We start from the raw sequence: 24,209 nt of genomic DNA, 5'->3' as shown, positions 1-24,209 counted from the left end.
GGTCTGTGATAGCATCTACTGTGAAAGGTACTGGGTCCCTGGTTTCTTCCGCAGTTCTCCACATCCACTAAGATGAACATCACAGCTTGCCGTCTTTGTTGATAGACCACTCAGCTATACTGATCAGTTTTGCATGCTAATCCAGTTTTAGTCTTAAAATGAACCTTACTTACATGCTCAAGACACATTATTTTAATATATAATACTCTTTACTAATACTTCCAATTTTGTACCTGTTTAAATGATGTTAATTTCTCTTTTGAATTTAGCAGATGTGAATCGCACAAAATATATAAAGATGCTCTACTTTTCTCTTACCTGGGAAAATTAAAACTAATATTATTTCTTCCTTAATTATTTAGAAGGTTTTACCAGTGAAGCCAAGGAGGAATTTTCTTTGTGGAAGGCTTTAATTAAGGATCTCATTTCTCTATCCTTAATAGATGTAAGGCTCTTCAGATTTCCTAATTACTCTCATACCTGCTGCATTAAGATGTTCTTCAAGGAATGTATTCCTTTCATTTAAATATATAATCAGCACAGTTATTTTTATAATATTCTTTTTTACTTTACTAGCTATACAATAGGTAGTAGTAACCACTTTTCCATCAATGATAAACATTTGTTTGTCTAATTGATCCTTTGAGGTCTCTGAAAATTATCAATCTTTTAAAATCTGTACCCAAGGCTGCTTGGATCCCCTCTGGGGTTTGTTTATATTGTTATTTCTCTTGGTTTTTTAATGCTGTTATTTTCTTCTGCATTCCTCCTCTTGCAGTTTTTGCATTTATTTTCTTTTGTGTGGGGACAGTACGGGAGTGTCACAGCACATGTGGCAGTCGGAGGACAACCATGAGTTGGTTCTTCCAGGGACTAAACTCAGGTTGTCGGGCACGGCAGCAGGCGCCTTACCCACTGAACCATCTCACCAGCCCCGTTATTGTTATTTCTGTTAACTATCTCTTGCAGAAATTTAAATTTACAAGAAAACCGAACAAAAAGTGAGCAGTTTCACCTGCTGCCTCATCCACTCACCTGACAGTATTACAGCTCACGCTGTAAGGTGCATTCATCATAACTGATTAGCCAACACGAACACATTACTGTTCCTAACGTGTACCGCTGCACTAGGACTCTTTCTTGTTTCCATGGGTTTGCACCATGTAAGTCACATGCTCTGCTCACAGAGCCCCACACCTCAGTGCTCTCCACAGGCAGTCCTCATCCATCTTAAACCCAGCAAGCACTGACCTTTCACTTGTTCCACAGTTCAGCATTACTAAATTCCACTTAGACTCCGATCTTTCCGGGAGACTAACACACTTTGTGTCTTTGTGTGGGTTGTCAATTCACTTCTTTTTTACTGCTAATAATAAACTGCATGAGTGTCCCACGGTTTGTCCATTTACCTACTCAAGGATTCCTTGATTGGTTCAAAGTACTGGCACAAAGCTGCTCTCTGTTTCTTAATGTTCCAAACTGATTTGAGTAAAAAGATCCCTTGGGATATGATACACATGTCGTAGATAGGGTAAAGAATTTATATAGCAATGTGCAAAGCCGAGCAACATGGCAAGTGGGGGCACATTCCACATCCCCACCAGCAGTGAAGGGAAGAGCTCCTGATGTTCCACGTCGCCACTAGTAACTGGTTGTGGATTCAATGTTAACCACTCTGGGTGTATAGTGTTATCTCCATCTTGTATTTATGTAGACCTGTGAGTTACACATATAAATTTGAAGAAATAATTTTCAACCCATGGTTAATGTTATTTCCCTTAACAGAGTTGCATTTGTTTCTGGTAGGCACCTAGGAACATTAGCCATGTGTCTAAGTTTCAGCCACTGTTAAGGACTGAGTTCTGAAGCTCTGCTTCAATATTTACAGACTTGGATTTTTTTGGTTTACCTTTGTCCAGGAGTGAATCTGTAGATCCACTCCAAAGCACTAGAGGATTTACCTGAATTCCTGTTTTGTAGCACAGTCTGGACGCCAATTATTGCTCTGCAAGCTTGTGAGGCTGTCAAACGTTTTCAACTTCCTTAGCCTCCCAGCTCTCTCTTCTGGAATCAGCATTTCCCCTGAGGGAAAAGCAAAGCAAGTGCCATGCTCACCCTCTAGGAACTCCACCCCGGTCACTGGTTTCAATGACTGGCCAGCTCTCGGAGACCTTCATGGAGATATTTTATACTGTTCTTCCAGGGGATGCCATGGTGTCTTAGTCTTGCTCAAACTGTTTTTAACAAAATACTTTAAATTTTGGATAATTTATGAATAATAGAAATGTATTTCTCTTTATTCTGGTGTGTGGGAAGTCCAAGATCACTGCTGAGGACCTACTTCCGCACAGATGCTACCTTCTCACTAGATCTTACCAAGGTAAGAAAAAGACAAAGACAGTATTTTGTGGCCTCTTTAATGTGGGCATCAAACCCGATCGATCACTGGGGCACAGCCACTGTGACACAGCTCTTCCCCTGATTACCTAGTGCATCAGAATTTCATCATCTATTTAAGATGGAGTCTCACTATGTAACTCAGTCTGGACTCAAACTCAGAGCAACCATCCTGTTTCAGCTTTCTCAATTCTGGGATCTGAAAGCCTGGCTTAATGTATAAATACGGCTGGAAGGACAACCAACATTCAAATAATCATAGCCTCTGGGTACATCTGATTGACGTTTCTAAGCCTACATTAACAAAGGGTCTACTCCTTTCAGTTATTTCACGATACTTAATTGCCGTATAATCATGTAAATATACAATCTTAAAATCCAGTTGCTCTCCTTCCCTCTGCCACCGTGCGCACTACACCTTCTCACATGACTTCCAGGATCAAGCAATGCCTGGCCAAGAAACAAAACCAAAATCGTCTTATTCCTCAGTGGATTTGGATGAAAACTGTTAACAAAATCAGGTACAACTCTAAGAGAAGACACTGGAGGAGAACGAAGCTGGGTCTGTAAGGACCCACACAATGGCAAGACTGAGGGTTTATACTGAACTGTGGTCATCCATTAGTCCTACCAGATGGATTTCAACATTTTTTTTTTGTTTTTTGTTTTGTTTTGTTTTTGTTTTTCAACATTTTTAACCTGAAGACTTGCTCGTGTCTAAATTAGGGTGTTTGTCCAGTAATAAAATTTAGAGCCTTTCAAAAAAAAAATCTAGTTGCATTTCAGTTTACTAGTCATTTCAGTTATAATAAAATATAAAATTTACCTTATCAATCTTTTCCAAGATTTAGTCCTATTATTTTAATTAGGCATATATATTCCTATATGGGCATGTGCACCTGAGTGCAATGCTTTCTGAGGCCAGAAGCACTGGATCCCCTGGAACTGCACTAAGAAGTGTCTGTGAACCACCAGATGAGGTAGAACCTGCAAAATGAACTCAGGTCCTCTAGAAGACCAAGGAGAACAGCGGGCCAGCGAGTCACCTCTGCAGCCCTCGTCAGTAAACATTAGTTGAGCATGCCTAATAAACACATATGCACACATATTTATATGTGCACAGACCATGGATAACTGTGTCCTAGATTTACTATAGATAATACAAAGATTAAGAGATCTATAAAACTATGTAAACTACTCTGGGAAATGTAAAAAAAAAAAAGAAAACAAACAAACAAACAAAGAAACTTGGGTTCATTATTCTGTAATTTATGAGGATGTAGATTCACCTGAAGGTTCTCCAGCAGGATTTTGAGTAAAAAGCATTGATTGTAAAATATTAACAGCATAAGGGATACTATGGACTTCCTCAAGATAGGGGTTCATGTCCAGTACTGTCTTCACCCACCATTTCCAAAAGCAAACAACGATTCTAAGTACTAGTTAGCAAATAACTAAAGGGGACCTTCTTTACTCCCACCTTGTGAGAACCAGAAAGTGGGCCCTCACCGGGCACACAATCTGCTTGCACATAAGTAACAGACTTTCTAGCCTCTTCACCGGTGAAGAACACATCTCTACTGTGCATGAGCTATTTCATTTGTGATGTTCTGTTATAGCATGCTGAAGAGATTAAGGAACTATCCTGTCCCCCTTTAAATTGAATCTCATGTTCATCTGCCTACAACTGTTCCCTTTATCATTTTTTCTGTGCTTTTGAAATATTCTATAATTTCTTCCTTCGTAAAGAAAAGCCCACACCCCTCCTTGGCCATTAATACAATTTCTCTGCTGCTTTTCATTATCAAACTCCTCAGATAGACAAATGTAATCTCATCATCATGCCTACCCATGTCATTGATCCAGAGTGATCCTTGTGGGGCATCTGCTTACCTGCACAAGTGTGTCTTTTGGTTCCTCTATCATACTGGCTATTATCCATTTTCTCCTCTTCAATTTCTAAACTTCAAAATTCCTTTAAGTTCAATGCTCAGATCTATTCTGATTGACTTTTACTGCTTTAAATGCCATTTAAATGCCAATGCGTCCCAGCTTTTAATTTATCAAACTCAGTCTACTCTCTTCTAGTCAATTAGAGTCATGAAGTCAACTAATTTACCATCTCCATATAGAAAGAAGATGGACATGCATTGGCATGTATAAGTGTCATATCACTATAACAAGATATCTGAGGTAAACAGCTTACAAAGAGAAAAGGTCCATTCTGGTTCCTAGTTTTGGAAGCTCTAGCCTAAGGTTAGGCATCACCACTGCTATGGTACAGCATGGCAAGGGTTAACACAACATATCACTTATCAGGGAATCTGGGAAACTATGCGAAGCAGAGGGGCTGACTCCCATATTCCTTTCATGTTTTCAGTGCAAGCTTTATGTCCTAAAAGCCACAGTACTTGAAAATTGCTGTGTGAGAAACAAGCCTTTAACTCATGTACAAATAACAGCAGCCTTCCAATACGTCAACATGTTCACGAGTGGAGAGATAGATGGGTCTGCCATTAAGAACACTGGCTGCTCTTCTAGAAGATTCAGGCCCAAGTCCCAGCATCCACATGGTGGCTCAAAACAACCTGGTTAAATACAGTTCCAGACGATCTGGTCCCCACTTCTGGCCTCTATGGACACTGTGTGCATATGGTGCATAAACACGGATGTAGGCAAAACATCGATCGATATACATAAAATAGTTAAATTCTTTTAAAAAAACAGGTTTTTAAAACTTGTCATGCTCAAAACTACATGGTTGTTTTACTCCCAAACCCATCCATTTCATAGTCTTTCTCATGTTAGTAAGTACTAACTTTGTTTTCACAAAGGCTCAGTGTAAAATATTTATCTTCAGCTGAGCAGTGGTGGTGCACGCCTTTAATCCCAACATATGGGAGGTAGAGGCAGGTGGACCTATGAGTTCAAAAACCAGCCTGGTCTACAAACCGAGTTCCAGGACAGCCAGAGCTGTTACAAAGAGAAACCCTATTCTGGGGGAAAAATTATCTTCTTGGAGTTCTCTTTCATACTATAAAACCATTTCAAACATCTGTCTTTAACAAATTTATAAAATGTGACTACTGAGATTCCTTCATTAGATCTCTATCCTAAGACATCACGATCACTAACATGGACTACTCCAAAGCTGTCTCCCTGAGTGTTTTTTTTTAATTATTGTTGTTTTTGCTTTTCTATACAGCAATCTCAGAGATTCTTCTAAAATGTAGTTCAGATCCTATCAATTCTCAGTTCAGAAGTCTTCAATGCAATCCTATTTTATTCAGAACAAAAGCCAAAGTTCCTGTATCGTCTGCCCTGGTGCTGTCTCCCTATCCTAGATACCAGTACCTCCTCCTGTTCTTTCAACGTAACAAGCCATCTGTATACTTTTGTGCTTGCTATTCTGTCTGGAACAAGACCTTCTGTGGTATCTCCTATCCTTTCCTCTAAGTCCTGCTCAAATGTTTCCAAATCAGCCTTGCCTGATCACGTAAAGGGCAAACCACTTACTCCCTAATCCTGTACGCTTACTTTTAGTATTCATCTCCTCCACCTACCTGTCACACAGCCTACTATAATTCATGTTCTTTAGGACAGAATCTGGTCACCTTCGTATTCTAGTGAGGTATACTATGTACTTAATAAATACTCAACATAGCTTCTAAACTGTCTTCGTGAAAACACCGTGGGATAACATCCCACCAAAGCTCAGGTCCACCTAGAACCTGAGGGTGTAATATAATACCCTAAGAAAAATTACTTGGTCTTCCTCATTAGTAGCACAGAGTTCCCCAAACCCCAGGAATTTAAGTGAGAAGGGTACACCCCTGCCCCCCCGCCCCCATAATCAGTAGGAAGTCCTTCTCAATCTCTCCTACTCACAGTAATGAAGCGACTTAAAGTAGGGTCAAGTCAACCTCAGGATGTAGGAGGTCAACAGAGACCAAGAGAGTGCATGGTGATATTTAAGGTCCAGTCATCTAACCTACAGGGAGGGGGAACTGTAAATTGAGCTCTGTCAAAACTCCTCAACAAATAAATTCAAAATCTAGAGAGCTTCTGAGTTGACCAACAAAATAACTCCCCTAGAGACAGCATGGACCTCTACACCCTATACAGTCATCGATATATCTGTTCCTGTGCTTGTTCTTGGTGTCTTTTATAATAAACTAGCACACACCATTAACGTGCTCTCCTGAATCCTAACAAAGTTTTAAATGTCAAAACAAAATTATAGTAACTCCCAGTATGTGACCAGTAGGGTAGTTTACACTAGAGTTGGAGGAGAGCCATTCTTGGAGGGCTAAACGGCTTAACTTGAAAGATTTAACTATTAGTCCAGGTAGTTTCAGAACTGAATCGATCAAGCAAGACCAGTAGGTGTCCACAGAACTGAGGATTGGTTGCTGACACTGAAAAGCACCCCACAATGTTACGATTTGGAAAAAGTCTTTGCAGCTGCAGTCAAGGTAAAAGAGGTTATAGTGGATTAGAGTAGGGATGTTTGCATTAGCATTCCAATATAATCACTCCATAAGACAAATGAATGCATTACAATACAAAGAGTAATATGACATTTATAGGGTAATACAACACTTATAGCTAGGCATAGCTGCACTCAGAAAGCTAAGGCAGGAGAATCAAGCTAGCCCGGAATACATACAAAATTCAACACCACCCTGGGCTACATGAGATCTTGTTTCCAAAATATAGAGGTGAGGACTGTAACACAAGTAGTTGCACTCCCTTGCTGAAGCCTCAAAAAACAAGAATCAACTGGGATTCTCCTTTAATATTAAATCCAATTAACATTTTTCAAGAACCACACTCAATGGTCATTTGCCCCATTAAAAAGTGGTATGTGTGGGTGGTGTGTATCTATAGGGGTGCACAGGAGAATGTCAGGTGTCCTGCTGTCAACTCTCTGCCTTACTCCCTTCAGACAGTGTTTCTCCCAGAACCTGCAGGTCACAGGAGTTGTTTAAGCTGGGCTGACAGTCAGCAAGCCACAGCAAGCCTCTTGTCCCTGCAGCCAACAGCACTGGGGTTAGAGGCAAGCACTCGGCCACAGCAGGCATCACTCATCTTTGGTACCGTCCTTCAACTCTGGCTCCCATGGCACTCGCACTACTGCACCCAGCCATGAGCATCCTTCCTGTTACCAGCCCCTATTCCCCAATCCTAACCGAAACCTCATTCATCTATAACTTACTTACTGATCTCCCTGTCTGGCTCTCCTATTTCTGGGCCCAGCACAGGCTCTTTGCTTGAGCCTAGGGAATGTCTACATGGATATGCTTGGTCAACCTACTACGCACTCCATGCTCTTCATTCTACCACCCAAGTCCAAGTCCATCTATAACCCTGACAGGTAAAGTGACCTCTTCCACTTCTTTATTTACCCGCATATTCCGTTGTGTTCTGCTGTTTTTGAGACAGTCTCACTATGCCTAGGCTTGCTTTAAACTCCTGAGCTCAAACAGTCTTCCTGCTCCAGCCTCCTCAGTAACCAGGACGGCAAGCACACCGTGCTGGAGTGTACTGTATTTTGCCACTTCTCCCCCTTGGGAGGCCCTTTGGGGGATAGTGTCTCTTCACTGTCATTCCTACACTCTAAACTTCCATTGAGGTTTCATACCTCACTTAAAGTTCACAAAAACAGTTTGTCTTCAGTTTGGCTTTTGCTAAGGTTTTCAATGTGCTCGTTGACCATTTCATACGTGTATAAGACGGGTTATGAACATATGTGTATATGACGGGTTCTGAACATACGTGTATACAACGGTTCTGAATACTGTGTCCTCCACCTTCTCTCAGCTCTCCCACCCGTCCACCCCTCTTTCTCCTATAAGTCCCTTCCCACATTTACACCTTTTTGTTTTGTGACCCACTGGGTTTAAGTAGGGCTGACTCTGTGACCATGGTTTTGAACTGCCCACTGGAGCCTGTGGGGTGTCTTCTAGCTGGTTTGTTTTTGTAAGGAGGAAGGTCTTGTTTCTGTGGTTCTCAAACTGATGTCTATGTAAGTGACCTGGGAGTGGCTGACAGTAGTGTCAGGTGTTTCTTACACATTATCTTATTTCCTCAAGTCGTCATTAAGGATACAGAGCAGGGATGGTTTAGCTTCTCTCTCAGTATAATGCTAGGCCATATAACATGTTTCATAAAACATTTTACAATTCAAGAAATGTTTTGGAAAACATTTACAATATTTTTTCACCAAGAAGTACTTCAGGCTGGGCCTGTGGGTGCACACCTTTAATCCCAGCATATGGGAGGCAGATGGATCTCTGAGTTCCAGGCCAGTCAGGACTACATAGTAAGACCTTGTATCAAAAATAACACAAAAATTACTTCAGAGAGACTTATGTTAAGACAAAAATGCCAACTGTTATTCCAAGTGCCTCAAAAAGACAGACAATTCATTGTGTTCCTAGTAAGAGATCACTCCTCATATTCATGCTTAGGCAGTGAAGGTAGGGACAGAGCTAGAGGGAAATCTTCAACCAAAAACAACATTCCAATTCAAGATCCCTGGTCATGCTTTTCAAAAATCAATTTTAAAAAAATGATAAGCCTATCAAAATTTCATTTCCACCAAAGGCTCTACCTAAGTACACTTACTCAAAATGATGTTAAGACTTATGCTTACAAGTTTAGAATTCTGAATAAACATACCCAGATGGCATGTTTATCTAGCCTGAAGGGAAAACAAAGTTACTAGTCTCGAGTTTAAGAATTTTTCATGAGTAAGAAATTTGAAAGGATCATGATTTCTCTTCTAGAATAGAATGGTTTACGTCTTACTGCCTAAGAAAGTTATAGTTTTGATATTTAAATAAAGAACTTAAAAGTCTGTTGCATCTCTATAAACTGTATTTCTAAGGATAGAAAAACTAAGATGGAACAGTGGTCTGGTTTGGTTTGTTTGTTTGTTTGTTTGTTTGTTTTGAGACAGAGTCTCCCGGTGACCTTTGCTTGCCTGGACCTCACTATGTCAGCCAGGCTGTTCTCAAACTCATAACAATCCACCTACCTCTGTCTCTACCTCCAGGGTACTGACTGAAAGGAACAATCAGACTCATATGAACCGTGACTCTAAGGAGAAAACTTTAAAAATATCTAGACCCAAAGAAAGTGGGAAGCTAGACTAACAGTGTAGTGTAGTAAAAGCAGACAGAGAGGGACTTTGTCTCATAGAGCCAAGGCTGGATCTCCTGGCCTTGTTTTTTGTGAAAAAATATGTCCCCAAGTAGTCTAGGCTGGACCTGAACTTGAGAGAGCAGATCTTGGGCTCAGGCTCCATCTTAGTGAACCTGACCTTAGGTTGAACTTGAGTTACTGCACCAACAAACCTGTGCCTAGCACTAGTTTCCAGGTTACAAGCCTGCCCCTGGCACTTCAGTTCCTAACAACCACCAATCAGGAGGAAAGCAGAAGTTAAGTTTATGGTTTGGCTCCCAGCACCAGCCAATTATTTTAAGGGCAACAAAAGTCCATAATACCCCCCCAATCAGATATGTGCCAGGCTAGAAACCCCCCCTAGCTTGTTGGCTTGCCTCTAAAAATGCTTTCTTGAAACTGGGCTTGGGCCTCCACCTTCCCACCTTGCTGTGTCAGGGTCAGCAGTGAGCCCAAGCTTGAGCTTGAATAAAAAGATCCTAGTGCGAATGCATCATCAGAGTTGGCTTCATGGTGGTCTTTTGGGGCACAACAAACTCACGCTCTTGTTGCTTCAGCATCCTAAGTGCTGAGATTAAAGGCACACTACGCCATGATTCCCAAATTTGGATTCTAATTAGTCAAGTAGTCATCTTGGTTACCTACCTAAAGCTTCACTTCCCTCATTTGTAAAAGCTATCACACTAAGGTCACTTAAAATCCTAAAAGTATATATACTTACATACATAATACTACCTCTACGCCACATACATACACACACAAAAAACCTCATTTTCAACTTAATTGACTAAAATTAAGTTTGCAGAACAGTGTTCCACAGGGTATGATAGCTCCAGGTCACTGTTATTGGCTGGATTAAACTGAGCAATCTTCTATGACTTAAATTACAATTCACATACCACGTTTTAAAAAGTGGACTGGGTATGGTGTGTTGTGACTTTAGTCCCAGCACTTAAGAGGCAGAGGCAGCCAGACCTCTATGAGTGGAAGGCCAGGCTGGTCTATACATGATACTCTGTCTTAAAAACAACCACGGGTGAGAAGAGGAGCTAAAGAGACGTACAGAGTGAAGAGTAAGAGACCTGCAGTCTGGATCCCAACCATCTCCTAACAGACAGGTATCCTCAGCATGAAGGGAAGCGGAGAAGGGAGGACGATCACTGGCACTTGGTGGCTCCAGCCTAGCTTCAAAAACAGGCCCGAGCTCTAGGTCTGGAGGCACCTTGCCTCAGAGGAAGAGGCAGAGAATGATAGAGTGCCAGTGCTCCATACACCTTTCAGAGTGTAGCTGCCCCCTGAACCCCCATCTCCACCCACACAAACCAGTTTAAAAGTGAAATGCTACTGTGTTCTCACCCACCAGTTAAGTATTTAAGAAGAAAGAGACTGCATCATTATACTAGTGCTACAGTATCCCTTCTTAGGGTTAACATGGCACTCTCTGCCCTCTTTCTAGCACACCTACTCTCAGTTGATCATCTCTGTCACCACTGGATGTCACTTTTGCTCCAAATGAAGTCAAACCAAATTAACCTTAATAATCAGGATCTGATCTCTACAACACGTATTCCTAATACTGGAAGAACATGAAAGTTTATCTGCAAAAGACAAACAGTCCAAAGACTTTCTAAAGATTTCTGAATTCAGGTTTCTGAACTTCAAACACAGTACAAGAAGTACACTGGCATTTCTAAGTCATCATGAGTCACCAAAAAAAAAAAAAAAAAAAAAAATCACTGAAATGTCACCAACACTAAAAGCCTTTCAGAATTTATACACGGACAGAAAGGAATATAGGTGACCAATAAATAATAGAGAAAAAATGTACTTCCTATAGGTATGAAATGCTGGGTTTCTTATATAAGAAATGGTACCTTCTAATCTCAATCTTACACTACTTTTAGTATTATAAGAATGTCTTATGTAATTAATGAACATTTAAACCTATTCAATAATATACACGGATCTTAAGATACTGGTATACCTAGGGCATATTTCTTTCATTCGCATTGTCTTTCTTCTCCACACCCAATGTCACTATGAGGAGAACTTATGAATGAAGGCTTACAACTGCATACACAAAAGCTTGTCTCTTGGTACACGCCAAGCCTGCTGAAAATCCCTGCTGAGTGACTGCAGCAATGAGCCCCAGCTGACGCGAGTCCACCACAGCCCTTGTGTAGTAGGGAAAGCTGTCAACTACTGACTGGATGAATCATCTGGCTACATCATCCCATGAAGTACTGGACTGCTTCCACGAATGTGAACATACGCCCACAGAGGACAAGCTTGAGAAAGCATCAAAGTAGAGACTGCCAGAGTTTCAGAAGCCAAGGAGAAGTCCAAGATCCTACTGCTGGGGCAAGGAGAGATTGGTTTCTCTATTTTCTGAGTTGGAAACAAGAACTCCTTTTGTTGTTGTTGAGACAAGCATATAGCCTGTCTATGTCACTATGTAGCCCTGGCTAACCTAGAACTTGGCGGATATTTTTGGATATTTTTTACCCATGAGCTCTATCCCTGGTCCAGACTTTAACCACAAAAGCAATATTACATACAGATTCTAAGTATAATTGAAACAAGTCTAGTCATACTGTAACTTAGTGAAGGATGCGCCATACATGTTTGTATAGATTGGCTCTGAAAAATATCACTTGTAAGAAAATATATATTAACTCTAAAAAATACAGGCAGTGTTGGTGCACGCCTTTAATCCCAGCACTTGGGAGGCAGAGGCAGGTGGATTTCTGAGTTCAAGGCCAGCCTGGTCTACAGAGTGAGTCCCAGGACAGCCAGGACTATACAGAGAAACCCTGTCTCGAAAAACCAAAAACTCTAAAATATTTTAGAAATACATCTATTAGTTGGATTTTCCCAATTGTCTCTGCAAAATTAAAACAAAGTGTGATGTTTAGATATCAAGTTAAATATTCCAGTTATACATTTTACCCTAGGAAACAGTTTCACGTACAGAAACCACTGTAGCTAAGAACTACTTGCCTTTTTCTGAGCAGTTGCTGCTCGCTGTAGTTTCTCTTTAGCTTGATTATACTTTTCTTCTCTGTCTGTGATACGCTCATGAAGCTTGTGCTTTTCTTCCAACCACTGTATCTGTTTTTCCTCCAGTGTCCTGTCAGAGAATATACATACAAACCAAAGAATTGAACAGAAATTCTTAGATCAAACAGGCACTACAGCAAGTGTTCTCAAGCTCCCTGCCTATCTGAGCATGGCCTCTCCTTCCCAGCTATAGTGACGCTTATGTGGCCACATATGTCCTCACATTGTTGCTACAGAGCAAGTCGTATGAATATGACGCTGTATTTAGAATAACATGCACACTATGTTTACACGAAACCCTCTGCAGTTAGATACATCTGTTGTGTCTTTTAAGTAAGTTAGGAAACTGAAGTTTAGAACATTTAAGTTATATAAAGAAACATGTCTTTTTACTGACAAAATAAGCACTTAAAATCTAAACAATAATTATAAACATCAAGATATGAAAACTGTGCCTAATATAGGCAGTTAAAAACAAACTTGATGCCTGGTGTGGTAGCTAGCACCTTTAACCGCAGCACTACAGTGGCTTGGGCAATCTGATCTCTCTGAGCTGAAGGCCAGCCTGTTCTGTTCAGCAAATTGCAGGACAGTCAGGGCTACAAAGTACATACAAGTAAACCATATCTAAAAGGGGGGTAAAAAAAATCAAGCTTGATATTAAGTCTTAATGCAGAATGTTTTCTGTGTAGAATAAATTTTATATAAATGACATTTTAAGTAGTACCCCAGTAATAACATAATTTAAAAGCTATTCTGCATACTTATCTATAATATGAACTTTAGTATCAATACCATGGTAACTAAAAAACAAAATAAAAAACCCTGTCATGTTAGATTGCTTGTCATTTTACTCAGACAGATTCTAAATATATTAGCTGAAAGAAAAGTTAAATTCTACTGACTTAAAAATCCAGTATTTTGTTTTGTCTTTGAGAATTTAACTCAGAGTCATGCACTTGCTAAGCAAACACTACTACTGAGCTAGACTCCTAGTCCAGTTTTAATATTTGGAGCAATGTAATGGCTATCTATCTGAAATCAATACTGAATTACTTAAATCTGTTAGCTATACTGTATGTCATTACAATTCTTAAGCTCATTTTAATCAAATACTTGAGGATCACGAGATACAAATTTTTCCTTTTCAAAAAGGAAAATAAGTTAGATCCTCTGGAATGTCAGAACACATAATGGAGATCTATCTTTCTTAACTGACTTTCTACACATAAAACTTCATCTATAAAACACAGATGAGCTTTATAATAGGAACAACTGCAGAGAAAACATTTCATATATTAAGACTTATTTAAGAATTTGGAAAGAAAAATGTCCTATAGATAAATAGAAATAACATGCCATAAAAACAAAGCAAATATAAAACAATATTCTACACTTATTGTTTCTTTTTACTTTTTTTAAATTGATTTTTGTGGTGCTAGAAATCAAGTCCAGAGCCTGTATACACTAGCTAGGTGAGTCTACTGAACTACATCTCCAGCCCAATTTTCTCACAACATTTTCTAGAGAATAAAATCCTGAGCATAACCAGTGCATTTTCCTTACCAGTTTACAGTTTACCAGTAGAAAATTTCAAGGTGTAAAGAATATAAATATGTAGATAACTTTTCAAAAAGAGAAACCCAAGCCGGGCGGTGGTGGCGCACGCCTTTAATCCCAGCACTTGGGAGGCAGAGGCAGGCGGATTTCTGAGTTCGAGGCCAGCCTGGTCTACAGAGTGAGTTCCAGGACAGCCAGAACTACACAGAGAAACCCTGTCTCGAAAAACCAAAAAAAAAAAAAAAAAAAGAGAAACCCAAAGGGCTAGTTCTAAGAAGTCTGTGTGTATCTGTAACACACACACACACACACACACACACACACACAGAGCAACCGCATAACAAAATCATTCTGTTCTCTGGCTTTCAAGACAGATTTGGGAAATCATAGTCTGATTTGGTAAATGAGTAAAGATTTTTCATTAAGAGTTTTGAGAATACTGTGTTCCGATACAATTTTAAAGGTCCTTTGTCCATACCTAAAATTTTTAGAAGCAATTTAGGAGTAAAAGTTCATTTCATAGAAGGAAAAAGTAATTTCCCACAAATACACTCAATGTTTCAATCATCAATAAAACATATTTCATATAGCAGAAAGAAAGAAAAAGTCTGTATACAAAATAAGAGCAAACTGTACTTTTCAACTTCTAGTTGCACTTTTTCAGCTTGGCTTCTTAAATTTCTGCATTCTTGTTTTAATCTCTCCACCATGTCCTTCAGCATTTGGTTTGAATTCAGCAAGTCGTTCTCTGACTGTGTCAGTGAGGTCACTTGGATCTGCAAATGACTGATTTGCTTAAAAGAAAAAAGGAGAAACAGGAAGACACTAAGATATCTATCAAGGCATGTGAGGCAGCAGAGTACCTGCCTGCAAAAATGTCTCTCCCAGTTGGTGAGGCATGCAGAGATGATCACAAATAGCAAGGATTGGGGTCATTTCTTACTATAACCAAAGTATTTCAATACCATATAGTATTCAGATACTGATTTTCTTTTCATCCCTAAATGAGCGTAGAAAGAGGTTTGGGGAGTACATGCAATTATTAGAACACAATAACATGGTATGTCTCAGATTTCCATTTTATAATAAATTTCTTCATGTAGAACTTACCTTAAAAAAACAAAACACAGGAATGGAAAGTATTAATTCTTTGCTACAGCTTTTAAACTAAGCAACCTTCAAGAAACTCAGCTCTACATCCTTAGGATGGCAGGGAGCCCAGGGTCTGAGGACTGTGCCTGCCATTTGAGGCTCCATAAGTGCACACACAAAGCAGTATCAGCTGACATGCAAGCAGTATTCTCTCAATTAAGGTCCCCAAACTTAATTGGACGTGCAAGGCAGTGTCAGCTGATGGGAAAATTCTAAATGGAATCCTCACTACTCATATTCTAAGGAAATAGAAACTTTCCAAGCAAAATAAAAAAAAAAAAAAACAACCCGAACTTAGAAACAAATACTCTTCAGTGTTTTATCCAACTTACATAAATATTTCTTTCAACTAAAATAAAATTTTCTTCCCATAAACACAACTCTTAAATTTTAGACAGATATAACAAGAAAAGAAACCAAAACAACAAAGACCCATAACATATCATGGAATATTTTTACATGTATGTGTACCTTAAAAACCTGGGTATTTCTAATTTTTAGATTGAGAATGTCAAAATATTTGTCACGTTAACTATAACAAAAAATTTGTCAAAGGCCACCACATATCAATATATTTAGATAAACAGCAAAGTAAAACAAATCTAGTAAATTACTGCAAAAAATTAAAACACTTTTATCTTTACATAACAGCTTCATCAGTATATTATGAATTATGGTGATCAAATTACAATGTACTAATTATGATTAATTGCAAGAGCTACATAAAACAGACTTACAAGAAGCACTCAACAAAATAAAGTAAACTATGCATTACAATCACACCTGTTTCAGTTCAGAATTTTCAAGTTTTTCTTTCTCTGCTTTTTCGGTATTCACAATTTGTTGTTGAAGTTTTAACCTAAAAATCATAACCAAACAAAAAATTATGAATCAATAATTGATTTATTTCAAAGAACTGGGCAATCATTCTACAGAATGGTTGTTTGACAAAGGCAATACACAATTTATAATCCTAAATATTTAGACTCCTGGCAATGATATTATATTCACATAAAACAACACGAATTACATCTTTAGCAACAAGTACAGACTGTGGAGGGGCAACAATTCTACTGTGGGAACTAGAGAAGTCTACATGGAGACATCAAGAGCAATGCTCTGTTGGTGGTGAGTTTTTACTTGTTTGGTTTGGTTTTTGAGACAGGGTTTCTCTATGTAGTCTAGACTGTCCTGGAACTCATCTGTAGACCAGTCTGGCCTTGAACTCAGGTATCTGCCTCCCAAGTGCTGAAATTAAAGGTGTGTACCCCTATACCCAGCTAGTAGTAAGGATTTTAATAAACACAGAGAACAGCTTTTACAACCTAGCCTTCAGTGCTCAAGTTCAGAAGGTGTGGTTACAGCATCAGAAACTAATTTAGAAACCATTCCTGACCTATACAGCTTACAGATTCTACAAATTGCTATTCTGCTTTCAATTTACAAGGTTATACAACTAAAAGAATACTAGCTAGCACAGAACACTATCCTGCATCCTATAAAATACCTGATAACTTTTCATTCCTGAGCTAAATGGACAGTTGAAGAGAATATAACAGCATAGTCAGCCACAGCTTTGGTGATATCAACTAATCTATAGAAAAACATCATGTTATTAAGTTTGGGAGGATAACATCCTCAAATTTTTTCTTTAATTGTTTAAAATAAGCTTTAAGTGAAATATTTTTTTAAAGGGATTGAAAGCATAGCTTAGTGGTTAAGAGCACTTTGCTGCTCTTACAGATGGCCTGGCTCTGGCTCCTGACACCCACATACTGGTTTACAACCAGATGGAACTCTAGTGCCCTCTTCTCACCCTGGCAGGCACCAGGCACACACAATACATGTATGTAAATGTAAGCAAAATTAATTAAAATTTAATTGATCACATCTTCAAATCTTTATCTCAAATACAAACCAACTGGAATGTGCTTCTGTCTTGGTATGATTAGCCCACCTGACCTGCCCAGTCAGAATGTGCTCATTGGGGCTACAGCACTCAAGAGCACAGACCTGTGCTTTAAACACAGTTAAGGCTTCAATAAATATTTGTTTACTGACTACTAATGTGACTCTGGACGTCCGTGATGAATACAATGTGGGAAGCCTGAAGTTCTTAGAGGTTTACACATATAAACAGGCCAGAAACAATGGCTCTAAAGGGAAGAGCCGGCCTCGCTTCTCCTTGTTCTTCACAATCAGGCTCACTCTTATTTCATTAATTCCAGCTACATTTTTACTCTTTCATGTTGCTTTTTACATTTGTGTGTGTGTACATGTCACAGTACATGTGACAGCCATGGGAGTGGGTTCTCTCCTTCCCCAAGCAGACACCAGGGATTGAATTCAGGTCCTCAGGCTTGGCAGCAAGCACCCTTATGTACTGAGTCATCTCACTGTCCCCTGCTTTCTCAGTTTTGTGTTCATTTGCCCCATTAAATGTTTATCTTTCTTGCCTTTAGCTATTTTTTCACGTAGTCCATCATGATCTCCAACTCATCATGCAGCCACATAGCCGACAGAAGACGGCTATAAACCTCTGATCCTCCTGTCTCCTCCTCTGCAAATGCTGGGATTACAGGCAAGTGCATCACTATACCTGGTTTTAGGCATTGCTGGAAAACCTATCCCAGGGCTTCACACATGCTAGGCAAGCATTGAACACTCTACATACCTAGGCCCTCTTCTACTAAATGTTTGTGGATATTAGTCCTTCCTAATAAAGAATTTTTCTATAAGAACATGATGAAATCATGAGTTTAAAATATTATGGTAGGTTAGGGTCGGAATAAGAAAACTTAGGCTCTAAATGTATCTCACTGAGGTCAAGAATTTAGATAGACTATCCATCAGTAAGAAAGAAAACCCCTAAAGTCAAGGTTGTGGAATGATCATTAAGTAAATGACACAGATAGGAATAAAAATAACAATGCCTTATATAAAGAAGTTGAAGGTGAAAAAGCAATGTTAGAGAATATCTAGTAAGACATGAAAACAAACCTCACTATTAGTAGAGAGGAGAGACGATGCTGTGGAGAGCCCTTCTCCAGAGCACATGACTAAGGCAGCACCAGTTTAGAGTCTAAAGCTGATTTGAGATTTTTTTTCTCTTCCAGGAGAAAATTACTCCATGCTTTAAACTATTTAGTCTAGAAAATAATAGACTTTAACATAAAATTAGTTTATAAGTACTATGAAGGTTTAAGAAAACACTAATGGTTTTGAATCACAGTGACAAAATAATTCAAGAAAAATAGAGACGTTTCAAGAGACAAATTAAGACATAAAATGTATGTCTCTTGATTACTATAGGTCCTAAAGATTTAAGGTGTGTCACAAGTCAAAAGAAGTCTCATTAAAATGGAAAGTACAACATAAATGAAGTTAATTTTTTCTAGGGGATTAATGAAGGCTATGTAAGAAGGGCAGAATTTGAACTGAGCTGTAAAGGCAAATATAAGTGTCTAAAGCAAAGAAACTAAATATATACTGTAGGTAAAGAGCATAAATGAAACAAAACCTTAATGAAAACATAATTAAGAACACCCTTCATCTTGGGAACTAAGGATTACTTTCTATTGGTGTGATAAGCACCATGACAAAACCAACTTGATGAACAAAGAGTATTTTTAGCTTACAGTGTATACAGCCAATTATCCAGGGAAGTCAGGGCAAGAACTCAAGAAAATAATGCAGAGGCCATAGAGGATCAATGCTTACTGGCTTACTCTTCATGGCTTGCTCAGCCTGCTTTCTAATAGCATCCAGGACCACCACCTCCCCACTGGTGACACCACTCTCTACCAGTTGACCGACCCATATTAATCATTAATCGAGAAAATGCTACACAGGGTGGCTCACGGACCAATCTGGTATGGGCAGTTTCTCAGTTGAGGTTCTTTCTTCTGGAATGATTTTAGTTTGTGTCAAGTTGGGGGAAAAAAAAAACTAACCAGGACAAAAGGTAAGTTGGCAAAGAAGCACAGGGCTACCTTCCGGTGTCTTCGGTGAGAGTAAAACAACTAAAGGAAGATGATTACACACTGAAAGTGAATGGTTCTAAGGGAAGACAAAAGCCTAGGGTATGGACAGGTGTTTGGGATGATGAAACAGATTAAAGAATGCTTGAGTGAGGATACAGTAAGCTACATAGCTAAACATGGGGAGTTCAATAATACGGACAATTAATGGCAAGGGACAGGACATGGGGACAGTTTGAGCATGATACCAAAGACTCCATGACTGTTGAAAAATTACCTAATAGAATATAACTGGGAAAGGAAGAAGAATTGGGATAAATTATATGCAACAAATATCAAGAGAAAAGCCATTTCAACCAAACTTGGTCAAATCTGAAAACAAGAAGAGATAGCACTACCAGTCCCCCTGGCTGATCTGTTGTTGGAAGGGAAAAGAAAGAATCATTTCCACTTCAAGGGGCTGAGGTTATATGCCCTTTCAGAATCCAGTGAGAGGCTTTAAAAGAAAATGTTGAATCGCAAAATATTTTCTGGTAATAGAATAAAAGAGGCTACATCAGACTGCTGTTCAAGGGAGAGCTTTGCTGGGTGTGTGGCTCAGTATGACAGTGTAAGACCTAAGGTTTAATTCTCAGCATTGGGGGAGGGGTGGAAAGGGAGAGCAAGGGAGACAGGGGTGGGGTGGGGAAACCTGGGAGAGGTGAGGAGGGAGAGAAAGGTTAATAAGTGGGTAGTAGAGATTAGGAAGTGAAGGATAAGTTGGAGGATGATAGACTATAATTACTTTGTATTTTACATATAATCATGGGAGCAGAAGGAGGAAGTAGGATAAAGGGTCAAGTTACAACAGAGAATTCAACTATAGAAAAGCTTAACTGGAAATTTGGGAATAACATTAAGATGGAACTGTTTCAAATCCCTTTCTAGTGTGGTGACCAGAGTCTAGGTTTGCTATGTCATGCAGCTGATGTGCTATTTGATCTTTCAACAGATATTTACTGACTGCCCATAAATGTTCTGTCTAGTTCTAACTGTTATGGAAACATTAACAATAAAGACAGAGACCCTGTTCTTAACAGCTCAACAGTTCTATCTGATAAGATGCTCACTGGTGATGGAGATTACCATCTGAAAGTTTCAATTTGAAAAGGTTCTAGCCTCATGTTGCTAGTGAGCAACATGTAGACAGTATGAATGAGGAAATGGAATTTTAATTTCTTAAATTTTAGTTAAACTCAGATTTAAACAGTTAAATGTGATCAGCAATACCATATTTGGTGGCAAAGGATCTTGCCTTCATCTGATGTCCATTAGCAAGGGAAAACAAATAGTGTGACAAGCAAGAAAAGCACTCTATAGTTCCTCCTCAGGAAGACAGTGCCCTCAACACTATATTTCTAAAGCAAGTGTCCTGTCTCAAGTGTTGGAAACTGACTGGCCATTGTTTCCTAAGAGGGAATATCCTGAAAAGACATAAGGCCACTGAACCAAACAAAGCATTACTAGAGAACTGATATAACCAACACATCTCAGGCAAAAACATGCAACAGGAATCTGTCTCTGTGCCTGTCAAACGCTCCTACACACCCTTTACCTGTCACTTACTAAGCAGTCCAAATTGCAAAGGAACTGGTTTATATGTCTGATTATATTTCCTGATAAGGTGACATATAACAAATAATTCTTCTCACGATATAAATGGAAAATAGGACATAATGAATGATTTTCAAAAGGGTCACTATTCATCTATGAACAAGACAAACAAGCAAACTTAAAGCAATGATGTCGAAATGAAGAAGACTAAGTTATGCAAAAGACAAATTATATTTTAGAAGATATCACTATAGGCAATTATTTTAAACATTTAAGTTGTTCCATTGAATAGTTACTACTTTAATTTCCTCTATTCACTTCTGATATCAAAACACACTCTCCTCTCTATCAGTGCTGAGAAGTGGGCGCATACCCTGGCTTAGTCAGTGTCTCAGTCCCCTTGACACACTGAGAGGACCAAAGATGAGTATACGAATCACATCCAAACCACTTTCTAGATTTTTCTAACTCTAACTGGCAAGCAACTGTCCTTTTTGCATTTGAAAATATAGTGCTTGTCCCACAGAGAAAACAATAGCAAATAAGCCAACAAGGAGAAAGAGAAGGAGGAGAAAAAGAAAGAAGGAAATAAATTCTATCTGCTCATAGTTTAGTTGTACATTTTTGTGTCATAGAAAAAAAAACAAAACAGTGCAATCCTTATTCTTTCTACAAGTCATGAAGAAACAAAGTCTCTTTAATGTCTTGTAATAGTTTGGGTTACACTGTTGCTGTTATGGAAAGTTGACTACATACTTAACCTTCTGTAATTTTTACATGGTTAAATTTACAGGTAACTATAAACTTAACAAACTGAGTAAATACGTGGTAAGTCAGCCTTCTAAGCTATAAAATGTGTATGTGTGCACATTCAAGTGCACATACACATGCACTTGTCTATGCAGGCACATGAGGTAGAGTCTCTCACTGAGCCATAGACTTGCCAGTCTGGCTAGACTGATGGCCTGCCTGTCTGCGCACTGCTGTCCTTGGGTCTTTACACGGTGCTATGGATGCACGTTCAAGTCCTCATGATTGTGCTGCAAGCACTTGACCCACTGAGCCATCTCCCTCCCGTAACAAAATACCGTTTGAAACATTATTCTTTGCACTATCACAGATTGGTGGTGAGTAAAGCACCTTAATAACAAAACTAGTATATAATAACACGGTACGGCTAAAGCACACACTGATGTCCAGAAGATCAGCTACTCACCATGTAGTGTCATTTTTAAATAATAGATTTTTTTTCAACATTATTTGCACTTTTTCCTGTCAGGACCCACTCCCCCGATCCCCAGATAGCCTGTGACCCACCATTAGATGCTACTAAGTAGAAGCTACACTTATATTTACTTTAGTGAAAAATAAACATAGATTTAGGTGGTAAGATTAAATTTATACATCAGTAAATCAGACATAACATCAATTATATAACATTCCAAAGGGAGAGAATTATACAATCTTGAGAAGTACTCCTTCTGTCAGATATTATATGGTTAAAGTGTCCTTATTTTAAAATGTCTAGGGTCAATCACACATGATAAATGAACCAGAGAAACTCAAGAAGAATAAAAAATTCTCAAAAGTGACTAATGAAACAGAAAACGATTTATACTATTGACAAGTTAAAAGATAAAAACCGGCTCGTATTTTATTAAATGTTGTCAAATAAAACAAAACAGGAACTATGGTCAAGTTCATTGTTGTCTTTAACAACAGAATGCTAACATTTTATCACTATGGCTACGGAAGCTGAAAGCGAGAGAGAGGAGTAGGTGCAAATTCAAACAGTAAACACTCTGAATGGACTGAGACCATGATACAGTAAAATATATGGGGTGCTTCTTTGGGGAGGGTAGAGATTAGAAAGAATCTCACAAATATAATAATAATAGCTAAGTAACATATGTACCTAGCTGCAAAAGACGAGTGAGACTGGCTCTTAGGTACATCACTGATTTATGACTTTAGAATCAGCCACTTGGGAGGCAGAGGCAGATGGATGCTTATGATTTGGAGGACAGCCTGGTGCACAGAGAGAGTCCTAGGACAGCCAGGGCTACACGGAAAAGCCCTGTCTCAACACACACACACACACACACACACACACACACACACACCCCAAAACCAAAAGAAAACAAAAATCAAACAACCAAAGGCTAGGCTATATAACTACATATTGTATAGAAACTACATTTTACAAAAAGAAAATAATGCAGAAAACGTAGAAAGTTGACAAAAATGTGCCAGACAAGTGGAAGCTGTATAAAACATGCATAGTAATGACATCAGATAAGGTAGGATTCAAATAAAAAATAAGTGAAGGACAAAAAAGGATATTTTGTAATAAAAAGAAATCCACAATTGATCACCAAACTATAACCTGTAAGTATAGTCCCAACAGCACAACAGTCATCTTTATGAAGCAGACCTACAATACAAGGGGTCATAGACAGAAAACATGCTACTAATCAGACTTTAATATTGACTAGTTCATACAGAGATCAAATGAACAAATAATAAGTACAAAGAAAATCTAAATTTTATAAGAAAAACCTTAATGGCTATATGCATGTATGTGTGTCTATACACAGCACACAAATACATAAATGTATCAAATATTACCTGACATGCAATAGTTTAAATTTTCAAATTTGCAATGATGTAAAGATTGTATGTATTCAGTACAAACTGTATCTCAAATTTCAAATTTTGGTTTGTCCCCAGGCTAGCTATATTGCTATATATATGACATGCTCTCACACAGATAGCCAGGGGCAGCACTGGTCATCCATGTGATGATGAAGGTAAGGAACTGATTTTATAGTACACTGAGATGGTATGATGACGTTAGGCGGTAGTAATAAATGCACTGTCAACTTAGAAGGGGTTGATTACAGTGCAACCCACACACAAGAGCACACAGCTGAAGAGCAACTGTACTCACTTAACTTCACATATGGTTATCACACAACTGACCGTACACTACAGGCATGAGGCAAAGGAGGTGACAATCACCCTGAGGCTAAGACAAATGGCGGAAACTGTCTATAAAGGTAAATGCTGGGGCTGGAGGGATAGCTAAGTGGTTAAGAGCATTTGTGGTTCCTGCAAAGGACCCATGTTCGATTCCCAGCACCCCTATGGTAGCTCATAGTCACCTGTAACTCCAGTTCCAGGGTATGTAATACCCTCTTCTGAGCTCTGAGGCTTGCGCTCATGTGTGCACACACACACACACACACACACACACACACACACACACACACACACACA

The 24,209-nt window shown here is 38.9% G+C and overlaps 2 protein-coding genes across 5 annotated transcripts in view; one reads left to right on the top strand and one right to left on the bottom strand.

The window, feature by feature from the left end:
* The window catches only part of LOC114634436 (60S ribosomal protein L39-like), a 3,154-nt gene extending 187 nt beyond the window's left edge, over nt 1–2,967 (top strand). Inside the window, exon 2 of the mRNA XM_028783034.1 lies at nt 2,780–2,967. Coding sequence (XP_028638867.1) covers nt 2,780–2,967 — 188 coding nt within the window. The remainder of the gene's footprint in view (nt 1–2,779) is intronic.
* Cep83 (centrosomal protein 83) overlaps nt 1–24,209 on the bottom strand; it is a 104,441-nt gene that overhangs the window by 7,592 nt on the left and 72,640 nt on the right. For all 4 annotated transcript variants that reach the window (XM_028783054.1, XM_028783055.1, XM_028783057.1 and 1 more), the window contains exons 11-13: nt 16,141–16,216; nt 14,842–14,999; nt 12,586–12,715 (exon numbers count right to left, since the gene is read on the bottom strand). In XM_028783054.1, coding sequence (XP_028638887.1) covers nt 12,586–12,715; nt 14,842–14,999; nt 16,141–16,216 — 364 coding nt within the window. The remainder of the gene's footprint in view (nt 1–12,585; nt 12,716–14,841; nt 15,000–16,140; nt 16,217–24,209) is intronic.

This window comes from Grammomys surdaster, unplaced genomic scaffold (genome assembly GCF_004785775.1).
Source record: "Grammomys surdaster isolate TR1022 unplaced genomic scaffold, NIH_TR_1.0 958, whole genome shotgun sequence".
Taxonomy (NCBI): domain Eukaryota; kingdom Metazoa; phylum Chordata; class Mammalia; order Rodentia; family Muridae; genus Grammomys; species Grammomys surdaster.
Note: the sequence above shows the minus strand (reverse complement) of the source record. Positions and strands in the feature narration are given on the sequence as shown.